This window comes from Haliotis cracherodii, unplaced genomic scaffold (assembly GCF_022045235.1).
Source record: "Haliotis cracherodii isolate W230 unplaced genomic scaffold, xgHalCrac1.p SCAF_26, whole genome shotgun sequence".
Taxonomy (NCBI): Eukaryota; Metazoa; Mollusca; class Gastropoda; order Lepetellida; family Haliotidae; genus Haliotis; species Haliotis cracherodii.
The window spans coordinates 5,991,112-6,005,697 of record NW_027266282.1 but is presented as its reverse complement, the minus strand read 5'-3'; the positions used below and the strand labels follow the sequence as shown (position 1 = coordinate 6,005,697).

General features: G+C 39.3%; 1 protein-coding gene and 1 long non-coding RNA gene across 2 annotated transcripts; one reads left to right on the top strand and one right to left on the bottom strand.

Annotated features, from left to right (window-relative positions):
- Positions 1–3,797: 3,797 nt before the first annotated feature.
- Positions 3,798–13,928, top strand: LOC139472961 (C-type lectin domain family 10 member A-like). Its single transcript, XM_071255442.1, has 4 exons — positions 3,798–4,100; positions 11,176–11,257; positions 11,419–11,592; positions 13,587–13,928. The coding sequence occupies exons 1-4, from the start codon at positions 3,798–3,800 to the stop codon at positions 13,805–13,807; spliced, it is 780 nt and encodes a 259-aa protein (XP_071111543.1). The 3' UTR covers positions 13,808–13,928.
- Positions 7,815–8,789, bottom strand: LOC139473086 (uncharacterized). The gene is made up of 3 exons (XR_011653919.1): positions 8,689–8,789; positions 8,065–8,388; positions 7,815–7,901 (listed from the first exon to the last, which is right to left on the bottom strand). It is a non-coding gene; the product is annotated as an uncharacterized lncRNA (long non-coding RNA).
- Positions 13,929–14,586: the final 658 nt, after the last annotated feature.

The following is a 14,586-nucleotide window of genomic DNA, read 5'->3' as shown; positions in this document are numbered from 1 at the left end:
TCGGCGGCCTGTGAATAATCAAGTCTGGACCAGACAATCCAGTGATTGATGATGGGAGCTACGATGGACGCCGTCGGGGTACGCTGACACTTTCAGGTTGACTCCACAGACCAGCTCTCACCAATTCTAACGCGGACATTGATTATTTTTTTGCTATTGTTTGCTGACGACGTGGTGATGTTTGCTGACAGTGTTATAAATTTACAATTATGGTTTTCAAAAAACTGTCTCAACGAAATGGTACTAATGGTTTTTGGTTTTGGCTTGTTGTTTTTAGCCGCACTCAGCAATATTCCAGCTATATGACGGCTGTCTGTAAATGATGGAGTCTGGACCAGACAGTCCAGTGATTGACATCATGAACATCGATCCACGCAATTGGGACATGCAACCAAGTCAGCGAGCCTGACCACTCGATCCCGTTATACTAATGGTAAACAGGCCGATGTTGTGTCGTGTGTATATATATATATATATATATATATATATATATATATATATATATATACTCAACAACAAAAGTTCCCGTGACACGAATATTTTAAGTATTTTTCAAACAAGTAAAGTTTGGTTTTCAATATTGTAGTACATGTATGGAATCAAGTCACAAAAACGTAACTGCTACAGAAAAGCATGCATTCCATGCAAAAGGTGACTTATGCAAGGCCCATGGGTATAAAAACATGTGCGTTAACGGGATTCCATATGCATTGTTTAGCATCGTGCTGACAAAAACCATTCAGAAAACAACAAAATTACGAAATGCCACGCCTGTCCGAAAATGAGCGTCTGCGTGCCATTGGTATGCTTGAAGCAGGATCGAGACAATGTGATATTGCAAGACAGTTTAACGTCAACAGAAACACCATTTGGTGTTTATGGCAACGTTGGCAACAGGCCACGCGTAACCAATAATCGACAAGACAACTGGATTCGAACAACACACCTGCGAAATCGATTCCAGCCAGCAACAGTGACTGCAAGAAGCATCCCTGGCCTTCGGCGAATATCTTTACAAACCGTACGTCGCCGCCTCAGATGTACAGGGATTGTCGCCAGAAACACCCCCCCACCCCCCCCCCCCCCCCCACCCCCATTTTGACAGGAAACCACCACCAAGCACGTCTACAGTGGTGCAGACAGCGTCTACGCTGGACGGCCATGCAGTGGGTCAAGTTCTATTCACTGACGAGTCTCAGCCATAGCGATGGACGGATTCGAGTGTACTGACGTCGAGGTGAACGTTACGTCAATCATTGTGCCATGGAAGAAGATCGGTTCGGGGTTGGCAGCGTTACGGTATGGGGTGGATTACAGCAAGACAGAGGACCCGTTGGATAGTGGTAGAGGGAAATCTCATTGGACAACGCTACCGCGACGAGATCTGAAACTGCCAACAAACTTCGTGACACTTTGGCAAACCATTCCTCATCATCAAACTATAATCTCCAATCTCCAATCTCCAATCTCTTCATGAGATCATCTCTTTTTAGCAGAAACCGACTGTGAACAATACGACATAGTCGCAAAACGACCTCATCATTTCTTGACCTGACGACCCAAGTAAGTGCGACCGATTGGTTGTTTAAATTTATAAAGATTATTGATTCCTACCTGAGTGACCCACCTTTTTCACATTAGATCCCGAGTATAACTTGTGATAATTGATTTGAAATTGCTGTACGGGATAAGGAGTGGAGATAACAGTTTGTCAAGAGCTGCTTTAGCTGGAGCATTCACTTTTGAGTTACGTGTTATGCCTACATGACTTGGTAACCAACAAAAGACGATGTAAAATTGGGAAGTAAAGAGATCATTGAAACGTTCTAAAATGTCTAGTTATAGGATGATTTGAGGAGACTCTGTCTAGTGCCTGAAGGCAAGACAATGAATCGCAGAAGATGAAGAAGTTTTCACATTGATTTTGTTGTTTATACAGGTCAATGTTGTTAAGAAAGCTTTGACCTCCGCAGTAAAGATTGAACCATTATCTGGGATTCTTGAAGAGACTGTCTTGGATCCGATGATGGTGACACTTGCAACTTTGCCACCATTCCTGGATTCGTCTGTAAAAATAGATCTATGAGAATAATGTTTTGTTCGTAATTGGTTGTATTCTTGATACACCGAAGGATTTGTTTCGAATTTCTTTACCTGGGTGCGAGTAAGGTCTACCTCTGGCTTTACCATTTACAACCAACAATCGAAGAAGACAGAAGTCGGTAAGGTGTTAGAATATTTATATCTGTTTTAGCTGCAGTGAATTCTGATTCCAAGTGGTGAAACCAGGTTTAACAAATTTCATTCAAAGGATTGAAAACACAATTGTATACTGGATTTGACTAATTTAATTGCAATTTAGAAAAGTAGTTGCAATCATAGGTTGCTGGGGATCTATATTCTCACCCGATATCACATGTTCCATGATAATGATATGTAAATTGTTTGCCAACCTTATCGATTATGTGAATAGATCATGAGATCAGTATTTACATAATCATCAGTGTTAGTTTCTGAACACATTCTGACGAAAATAGATATGGATGGTTTAAAAGAGAGAGATATATCCCAAAGGAGACGACATATTATTCGCGAATGTATTGTATATAAACGATAAGTACACTGCCACACATATAAAGAAGTGAATTTTGTTTTAGATGGGACGAATTTTGTGAATATATGGAGCAGTTCGGTTGTTCCTTTCATTGTTAAGGTCGGTCCGACGAATGCCCTTTGTATGAGTTGAAACATTCATTTCACATAACTAGGTCTCCATTATGAGTGAGTATGATGTTACGCCGCTTTGAGCAATATTCCAGTCCTTTCGTGGCTAAAATGTCAAGGATTATAGGATGATTTGAGGAGACTCTTCACATTGATTTTGTTGGTTATACAGGTCAGTGCTGTCAAGAAAGCTCTGCCTACCGCTCTAAAGATTGAACTATTATATAGGATTCTTGAAGAGAGTCTTGGATCCAATGATGGTGACACTTGCAACTTTGCCACCATTCTTGGACTCATCTGTAAAATTGGATCTATGAAATTATGTTTTGTTCGTAATTGGTTGTATTCTTGATATACCAAAGGATTTGATTCGGATTTCTTTAACTGGGTGCAAGTTATGTCTACCTCTGGTTTTACCACCTGCCTTGGAGGAGAAGAGAGAAGTCCGTAAGGTGATGTCATATTTAAATCTATTTTAGTTGCAGTGATGTGTGGTTGAATTCTGATATTCATACAAAGGGTTGATTGTTTGGAACGCAGTTAAGTGAAGTATTACAGTAATAGTTAATGTGGCGTTGTTCGCGTTGACAGGTAAAATGTTTTGACATAATTGAGCTTGGAAATGTCTTTCTATGCACAGAAATATTGGCGACAAATTGACTGAATACCATTTGGATTTGCGTGAATGTTTGCAATCTCAGACAAGAACCATGTTCAATTATGTCAAAACATTTTACATTTCCACACTACACACCACTATCCCAGTCAGAATCCAAAAGAGTTTATGACAAGAACAAAGTGATTATTCATTAGCAGACACATTTGAAAGAAACCTTGTGTTCATACAGCTCCTCAGCAACTAACGCCCACCAGTTAAACTACATACTCACGCATAGGCTGACATTCATTTGTTTTTGAGATATTGATCATGACATGTTTAAGTACATGTATGCATGCACTGATGTTCGATTCATATTGTTGCATATGACCCTTGAGATCTGACGTAATATATAATCTGAAAGCGTGTTTTTGAAATACGGCTGTTGCAGGTAGTTTCTTGTCTGGAATTGGCCATGTACGCTTTCGTCGCCTGGCTAGCAGTTTCCGGATGGGCAATTGTGTCCGGAAATCCTGACAGTTGCAATGTCAGAAGTTTGATAGAGAAAGGTTACAGATTGAAAAACGTCAGTTATAACTTTGCAGTTAAATCCAGTATCTTCAGTTGTGCTGCTTCCTGTGTGGCGACATCTATTTGTGCTTCATTTGACTTTGACGAAAGGAGAAACACGTGTTTCCTTAATTTCAATGACTCGTCATTGGCATCCCGTGCGCCTGATCCTGGATTTCTGCACAGTGACATCAGTGACTGGCCGAAGGTACGGTATTGCTATGGCATTTTGGTTGTTTTCAGTCTGAGAATCTATGCACCTTTACTGTGTCCATTACTTCGCGAGCACCTGGTGTCATAATTTAGTTTCAGTGCTCATTCATTTTATTGTCATCTCCATTTTGCCTTTACGTCAAATGGGACGCAGGTAATAGAGACTGGTTATTCTCTGACCAGTCTCTTCAGAGCGGTGGTGTTCTTCACAACAGCTTTTCCCTACAGCTTTTCCTAACAGCTTTTCCCAACAGTTTTTCACAACGGCTTTTCCAAACAGCTTTTCCCAACAGTTTTTTTCCCCAACAGCTTTTCACACAACTTTTCGCAACAGTTTTTTCCCCAACAGCTTTTCACAACGGCTTTTCCCAACAGCTTTTCCCAACAGCTTTTCACAACGGCTTTTCCTAACGGCTTTTTTCCAACAGCTTTTCCCAACAGCTTTTCACAACAGTTTTTCACAACGGCTTTTCCCAACAGCTTTTCCCAACAGTTTTTTCCCCAACAGCTTTTCACAACAGCTTTTCACAACGGCTTTTCCTAACAGCTTTTTCCAACAGCTTTTCCCAAAAGCTTTTCACAACGGCTTTTCCTAACGGCTTTTCACAACGGCTTTTTCGAACAGCTTTTCCCAACAGCTTTTCCCTACAGCTTATCCCTACAGTTTGCCCCAATGACTTTTCCCAACGGCTTTTTTCAACAGCTTTTCCCCAACAGCTTTTCCCAACAGCTTTTCCCTACAGCTTATCCCGAAAGTGTTTTCCCCTTTTTACAACAGTGTTTCCCAACAGCTTTTCACAACAGCTTTTCACAACGGCTTTTCCTAACGGCTTTTCCCAACAGCTTTCCTAACGGCTTTTCCCAACAGTTTTTCACAACGGCTTTTCACAACGGCATTTCCAAACAGCTTTTCCCTAAAGTGTTTCCCAATGACTTTTCCCAACGGCTTTTCCCAATAGTTTTTCCCCAAGAGTTTTTCACAACAGCTTTTCCCAGCACCTTTTCCCAACAGATGAAAAAGTGAAATTGTATGGTAAAATGCTGTGAACATGATCTTCATCATAACATCTTTATGTTCTGTTTGGTTGTTGGTTAACGCAGCACTCAGCCATATTCCACATTGATGACGGTGGTCTGTAAAATATATCGAGTCTGGGCCAGACAATGAAATGATTGACATATTAAGCGTTGATCCATGCTTTTAGGACACGATGACATGCAATCAACTGAGTCATCGACCACAACCACCCATTTTATCAGGTCTCCATGGGCTGTTTGGGATCTATATCGACACCCAGTGACAGCATGGGGTCGCCACGTGTTCTATGAAAATGATCAGGACCCGGTTGTATCAAAGCCTCATTAACTAATGGCTACATTAAACCCTAATGATACATTAAATGCTTAATGCACCATTAGTTAATGGCATCATTAAAATCGGTTGTATCAAACGTTTATTAGCATATCATTATCTAATGATGCCTTAATGTAAGTGTCTTCATTAACCTGTCATTAAATTCGGTGTTTCCCCTAAATATTTCCCACAATTCCTTGATGTAAACACGTACGCGTTACTTCCGGTCGTCTGTCAAAATGGCATCGTATCAACCTAAACCTAGGAATAGAAACAAGAATTTCGACAGCTCCGAAATTCAGCTTATTGCCGAGTTGGTGGAGAAACACATCTCCATACTTAACAGTAAGTTGTGTAGCACCGTCACCCACGAAAGAAAGAAGGCTATTTGGGCAGACATTACTTCCAAAGTTAACGCTCTCGGTGTTTGTCAGCGTACAACAAAAGAAATAAAAACAAAATGGACGAACATGCACCAGACGGCCAAAAGGGAATTCAGTAACAGACAGCTGGACATGAGGAAGACCGGGGGAGGGCCCTGTATTGCCCCACTTTCCACGACGAGTGAAAAGATAGTCGACATTTACAAGGAATGTCCCAGTTTCACTGGACTCACGGGCATCGAATCGGACGATCTAGTGATGCAAATGGGTATGTCGCGTGCATTCAATAAAATATCGATACACAAACTGTTGTAAGTGTTAAAAAAGTACTTTACATGATACAACGAACTAGTAGCCTAATCAGCTGTTCATACACGTTGAACAAGGTTATGGGGAATCGGGTATTGCACATGATTTGATGATCCTTAATCAAAAGGAAATGAAAAAAGAACATTTAACCAACCTTTTTGACAACACTTTCAATTAAATTGGAGCGTGTGATAAAATACACAGTGCATATTTACATTTGTAATGGTATTTCTCATCTGTTCTCCGACAGGCAGCCATTGTGGAAAGAGAAGGGGGGGCAACTCTCATTACCCCTATTCCAAACCAAGAAGTTCATGTTGTGTCTTTCGATGTTAAGTTCAAATCTTGACATTGTTCGTCTCTAAATGCAAATTTTATGTGAAGCATTTATACTTTTCATGAGAGAATTTTCTTATGACAACGAAAATTGGTTGAAAAAATATTTCACATTATAGCAGTCATTTTTCTGAAGGTGGCTGCAGACATAAAATAGGCCGTGTCATCACACAAATATATCATACAATTCTAATATATCATTTCCTTTGGTAATAAAACAAATGATAATAACCCTGGTGCCGTACCTCTCCCGTTTTAACAGTGTAAAAATATTAATTATATTATTAACTGATGTTCAATAAGTGCGCAAAAAACTGTATGTGTGTGCAGGTACGGAAGTCGCCGATGTAATTGGCTCTCCTTCGACATTACACCTGTTAGCACGGGCTTTAGAAGAAAATGTTTGCGATGTCCCTACTCAGGAAGCGTCTGTGCCCAGTTGTTCCAGCACACAGATCTACCCAGAAGGAGAAGTGTCTGTCGACGCATCTGCATTACATGACGACATTAGTACCATCGAAGAGTATGTCCTGTTAATTAATACTGGAATCTTACTTCTTGCAGCAATGCTAACAAACATGTAGTGCCAAGTCCTTTTCTCTACTCGCCCATCCCTTAGATTGAAACACTCATACTAATTTTGGCCTTTAACACACGCGTATATAGCGTAACATTCACTGTATATACACACGGAGACTCGCATGATCCAAAAACAATGTATTTTTTCAGGCCTTTGGTCCAGACTGGGGGAAAATCAAATCGTGTCCATCGAAGAGTATGTCGTATTAATTAATACTGGAATCTTACTTCTTGCAGCAATGCTAACAAACATGTAGTGCCAAGTCCTTTCTCTACTCGCCCATCCCTTAGATTGAAACCTCTTCGGTCAGGTCAGAAGAACCTTACATGCTCACCGTGAAGTCTTGGCGTTGTGCAACAAATTCAAACTCATTGTATCCGTGTAGCGTTTAGGTGTATTTTTTCTGAAGGGAAATGTGCACTGTGTACACTGGACAATATTTACGCAGGAATCTAAATTTTAGTTAAACAAAGCTCGGAAACTATATCCCTTTGATTCAACACGAAAAGACAAAAGTGCACGCAAAAGATTTTGGTTAAATATTTGTAAAAATTATATTTGCACGCATTGGCAAATACATACTGCGAACACTGTCAACTATTTTCTTCAGTGACAACAGATGGTATCTTTGCATTCTTCTGTATAGTTGTATTAAAGCAGAGACAGTTTGATCATTTCAGTTAGTGAAATAGTGCCTTGTGATATAATCACGGATGCCCCGTCCATCTTCGGAACCTGTATATTGCCCTTCAATGTTACTGTCGTCCTCTCCATCAACATCCAGCATGGGTTCACGAAGAATTATCGCCAGATTATGCAACACAGCACAAGCACCTGTGAAATATAGTATGATTGTTTAAAGGGTCTACAGAATTGTTATCATTCGATTTTTATGTTATATGAATGAGTGTTTCCCACTGGTGTTAGCACTTATAAATCGGTTATCTTCAAATGTATTTCATAGTTACAGTGTATATTATTATCTTAGTAAACTAACCAATGATGGTGCAAACTCTCTCTGGGCTCATCCTGATTTCACCGTGCAGAACATGGAAACGCCGTTTGAGCCACCCAAATGCTCTTTCTATGGTTGACCTTGTTCTTTTATGGGAAGAGTTGAATCGCTCTTGCTCGGGGCTAGATGGCTTTAGATACGGAGTCATCAAATACGGACGACATGCGTATCCACTGTCACCGAGAATAACGCCGTCTTGTAGAGTCGTATGGTGTGTTACCAGGTGTTGCCGCACGTTACTCATCTTGAACACGTGGCTGTCATGCGTACTGCCTGGCCATCTCGCCACTAAGTTAGTAAATTTACCTACAGAACGAGACAAATGTGGTCAATGTTAATATAAGTCAATATTACCATCGAACTTGGTTCATAATGCAGCCACTGCAATATAGCTGAAACATTGCTGATCGCGGCGTTAAACAACAAATGCTGAAATCATATCATTCTATAAAGATTTGTCTGATAGCTATTTCGTTTAACAACGTGAATGGTGTCAGGGTCGTAAACATATTGTCCTTGTGACTTTGAAGGGAGGACGTTTATGCTCCATGCACAGGTTTAACAGTGACATTTGATTTGTTATTATAAAAAAATTATTTAACACACCTTGGCTGTCACACACTGCTTGAACGTTGATCGAATGGTAGCCTTTCCTATTGACAAAGGCAGGTTCGCTGTCTGATGGTCCCTGTATCCGTACATGTGTCCCATCGATACATCCGATTACTCCAGGAAATCGAGATATATTGTAGAATTCCTTTCTAATGTCGCCTATATCCCTCTCGGACGGCCAGGTAATAAACTTGGGCACAAGAGACGCAATGGCAAGGGAAACTTTCCTCACAACTCGTGAGGCTGTTGATTTGTCTATCCCTATTGTGTGGCCAGTGATTTGTAGGAAACTTCCACTTGCAAAGAAACGTAGGGCTACCAGAACCTGATAAAATGATTATACAGAGGCTAATGATAGGTTTGACAAATTTTCAAATATTTCCATAATACTTATATCCACTTTGTTATTTATTTGGCTGCGTTTTCATTATGTCTCACTAAGTAAAGTGTTAATTATTGATATAAGATGTGCATGCTTTAATTAATCAAAAGGTTCTTTTGGCCGGAATCGAACACGCAAAACTGTTCTCTTCAGTGTGCACGACACATTTAGTTTAAGTCATTAGAGTAACTCCCCCTTATGAAATTGATCATGGCTGACAACGCCAAGTTGAAAACGTATCTTTCTGGAGTGAAGTGAAAGGGATCCATGAATTTACATTACTTTCTATTGTGAAATATATTTACAAGGTTGGTATCATTAGGCTGCACATAAGACTTTACCAACACAGACCAGTGAGCTGACCCACATAGAAGTGCTTTTCATTCATTGTAAAGATTGCCGCTATAAATTTGGCGCTATAATAATATGTTTTTTTCAAACTAGCTGAGTTTCTATTGACGACATTTACCTGTAGTTCAACACTTAGTGCGTGCGATCTTGCAGATTTGGGCTGTAATTCATCTCTCACAAGATCGCAGACATATCTGATGCTTGCCTTCCCAAAACGGTAGCGTGCCCTTACTTCTTCATCGCTCATGGATTCGAGGTGTTGAGTTCGTTTTCTGAAAACACGGTCTTTCCTTGTGCGTCCTAAGCGTTCAAACAATATGTTCGCGGCCATGTTTGTTGTTAATGACACACTAATGATGCCCCAGAACCTTCATTAAGTTAATGACGCGCTAATGACACCACGACGTCATTAAAACGTTAGTACCACTGGATTTAATGATACATTAGTTAATGAAGGTTTAATGACACGTTAATGCATCATTAAAGTTTGATACAACCGGGTCCTGGCCACCTTTCTTGATAATGTAAATAGATCATGAGGGTAATAAACACATCCTGAAGAATATAAATATTGATGTATGTGAAGAAGGGTAAAGAAGATGTTGTCTGGGACAGACAATCCAAAGAGTGACATTTATATCTATTCATCGAGAATCCGATGACACGGAATCAACTAAGTCACCGAGCCCCACCATTCGGTGCATTTGGTCGCCATTGGCAACAACCATAGCCTGCTGGGGACCTATATTCTCGCCCGGTATCACCAGGGCGTCATCAGGTGTTCCTTGATAATGATGTGTAAATTGTTAAGCCATCTTTCTCGATAATGTTAAAAGATCAATAGATCAGTATATACGTAATCAAATGTCTTAGTTTCTGAACACATCCGGAAGAAAATAAATATGGATGTTTATAAAAAGAGGTATGTACAGTATTATTTGCTACGGCAGTGTATGTATGTACACGATTAGAACAATGCCTCATATATAAAAAAAGTGAATTATGTTTTTGATGCGACGAATTTTGACAATATGTGAATCAGTTCCCGTTGTTCCTTCCAATGTTAATGTCGGCCCGACGAATGCCCTTTGTGTGAGGTGAAATATTCATTTCACGTAACGAGGTCTTCAGTGTTGCGTCGTATTTATTTCTGTCAATAATACTTCGTCATTTGAAGTTACCATAAAGTGAGTGGGTGAGTGAATGTGTTGGTCGGTGGCTTGGTGATAGTGTGGTAGAGTGGGTGACTGGCTGAGTTGGTGAGTGAGTATAGTTTTTAGCATTTTAGCATTAGCTTTCAGCATTATTCCAGCAATATCAAGGGGGAAACCCTGAAATGGGCTTTACATAGTGTCGAACCCGGGCGTTTGGCGTGAACGCTCCAACCACTGCCCCCCTTTATATCCGTAGTGTGTTATGTAATACAATATGTTTAACAAGTATTGTTTTGAGATGATACTTACACGTTTAAATAACAAACAATCGCTACCGGATTGTATTGGTATAATTTATTGGCATTTTGCTGTTGATAAATAAGGCATATATTGAGTGATCCAGCGAAATATATGGCACCGTAATTCTTGCGCAGAACCACTTTTTATTTTCATTGTAGTGTGATATTAATAACTTAGAATAGGACATGACATTTATTCTAAACTATTGCTCAGAATTGTATCTATAGGCCCTGTTGCAATCCTTTATCCCGGTGCAAAGATTGGACATCAAATATGCCTATTTACACTTCACAGACTATATCCGGATTATGCTCAAAGACATCTTGTGGATTGTCAGAACACTGTGCTACCTACAGAAACAGCAGCACAGCGTGTCGTGAGTATTCCGTGGCTATTGTTCCGTTAATCAATTTCAATATTTTGCCATATCATACACTTGAGGGAAATACATTTCAGATTCACGAAGCAACTGTCTTCTGCAAACGAATTACTCTGATGGGACGTATGGATTTAGATTAAAACACTTTACCGTTTCAGACCCTCTCGCGGTTATTGATGTTGAGCACGACATCAGAACAAGCTATACTTTTCCACACATGCATAAGCAGTGGGCAGACGCTCAGCGCTACTGCCAAGAGAAGGGTGGCCATCTAGCCATAATCAAGAATGTCATTCAGAACAACTTCCTTCAAGACATCATTGGTGTTCTTGGTAAGAAAACAAATATGTGTTATGTGAAACGTGATACACATTTTAGGATTGTGCCAGGTGGTACGACCCGTTGGAATTCCGGGTCAGGCCAAATCAATCCCAGCAACCTACCCTGTGCATCGTTGATCATTATATCCACCAGTGAACTGATTACATTATGTTGTCAACAAAGGACATTAAAATAACCGGAAGCATACTAAAATAACAAGGTTGTTTTAACATAACACTGATTTGTATTTAAACTAGTGTAAAATCAACATGTTCAGGACGATGAACAACGATATAATGTAAACATCGGGCTATAGATCCTCAGGACCCGTCCTTTTAGTCGCTGGCGAGTGTGTACAGAGAGACATTTAAACTATTCCACAATTAAACATTTGGCAGGCGTAAAAATACTTTGGAGGATGTTACGATATCCCTTGGGGTCATAGGCAGACTAGGATGCAATTATGAAAGGTCATCTTTGTTCTTCTGCTGCAAATTATTCAACAGCATTCAAAAGAATACTTTTACATGGTTTTACTCCTTTTTTTAAAATATAAATTGGTTTTAAACTTGTAAAACTTAAAAACAATGTTTTGGTATAATACATAAATTTTGGGGCACAAATGGGAATTTCAAACATGGGAGGGGTCATGTGGTTGCACATTCATTTCTTACCCGTCTTTAATGAACCAACTTATCTTTTACACAATGTTTCTCAGTCACAGATTACTCTTTACAAAATGTAAATAATATAGTATATGATATAGTGATAAACATGGTCAATATACACATGTGATAAAGCATAATCAAATTTAACAAAATTTCTTTCATTTTCAATTACATAAAACTCGCTGAACTTTCTTCTGTCCCTCAGTTTAATCAGATGGAAAGTATTGAATGTGTTCAAGGCTGTAATCAATGGAGCTATTGTCTGTGATACAATTTTGGACCCAGTCCTAATATTCTGTACTGAACCTTTAATTAGGCGTTATCTAAGAGAATGCCCACCCGCCTCGACATACAATCTATGAACCGGAGATTTCTAAGCCCTCGCGGTAAGACAGGCACGGCATAATGAAATATTATAAAAAGTCGATGAAATGATCGATAGTTCTTCGATTCAAGCAGAACCCACATAATGAGATTATTGGTTTCCAAGTACCAAGCTATTCCTTCGCTTGATATACGATAAACTTTTCATAATACACACACAACGAGCTCGTGATATCGGCCTGTAATCAGAAGTATCGGTGTCCCCCCCCCCCTTCCACAGTTACGACAACATTAAGCCTTGACTATGGGAAATTTACAGACGTTCAAATATTGTTAAAACTATTTTTTTATGTTTCTAGTCATGATACGGGTAAATGCTTGAGGAGTTGATAATGAATATCATCAGCCTATGTAGCATTATCATGAGCTTGCACTGAAGCAAGATCCTCCCTTTCAACAGTACTCTGGTTAGAACACTGCGTGACAGCTTAAATGTAGGAGAAAAGCTCGAAGTCTTACGGGTCTCAGACGGTTACCACCAACAAACCTAGAAACAATTGAGGAGAACCGGGATTCGAACCCACATTCGGAGGTTTCTGGTATTCCAAAGGGACGTATCAGAAATAAAAATAATGTTCTTGTATACTACTTGTCCTTAACATTTTTAATTTCACAATGTGTCAATTTAAAGCTAAACATGGTGCTTTTCATAGACGTTTAGCACTTGTGTGAAATGCTCGAGATTGTGAATGTGCCGACAAACCGTGAATCACAAACAATTTATATCTGGATTTAAACCCAAACCATTCCCACAACGATACACTCAATATAATTATTACTGTATGTAGTGATCGAGAAGCTTGATACATTCAGCTCCTAAAAATACATGCATACCTAAATGGTTATTCAAATTATGGATTTTTAAACACAAATGAGTATTTTCAAATAAACAATTCTGTACATGTAGTTGTGCGTCTAAATGATGATAATGAAGAATGCAATTTTAATTTCAGGTCATCCTCTCAAACACTACCTTGGTGGTTTCTACAACAACACTGGAGACTGGTATGAGTGGGTCGACGGAACAAAGGTTCTCGACATAAGCTTGTGGGCTCCGGGAGAACCGGATTATAATGAAGGACGCTGTATGCTTTTGAGATATGGCCCTCAGTGGAAAGACAGATTATGCACTGATGAACGTTTGTTCATATGCCAGTTTAATTCGTTTACTTAATCCGCTTGTGGTCATATCACACACACACACACACACACACACACACACACACACACACACACACACACACACACACACACACTTAAACCCAGTAAAGGTTCTCGATTATTTTATGTTTATATTATCACAGATAACACACTGAAGTATAGGGATACTACCATATTGGAAAGAAATATTTATGCAGATATTGTACGACTGATGTAAAGTTGTTAGGATTTCAATTTACATTTTGCAGGTTATCGTAATGTCAACCATTACAATTAATATATACATTAGGAAACAATTGAAACTGATGAAATCGGTAAAAAATGAAAATTGTTCTTTCTATAATGTTGACAGTGTAATCCGTTTTCATGTATGTCGCTACTGTGATTGTACAAAAGTTGTTTGTCAAGTCTAAAAAGGTTTCTCGATACTAGTGTCTGTTTTATTAATAACTTAGATAATAATATCTTAGGTGTCACAATTATTATATTTTGGATATGCATGACACTATGGGATACTTATCCACACAGTGCTTTTAACACGAGCTATATATATTTACATTTCTATCATTAAGGGTCATTAAACGCTGTTCTGAAGATGATTAAAGAACTGATACTTACCACGCTGAGAAACAAACAGACACAAAAAGACTGAGACTTTTGAATGGAAGTGGCTCTGTCAATTTATCTCGTGTCCTAATTGCCAAATTGCCACCAAACCGTTATTGTTGGCAAGGTGTAAATGGGCCTAGTTGCCCGAACACTTATAAAACTTTAAAATGATAATCAATCACC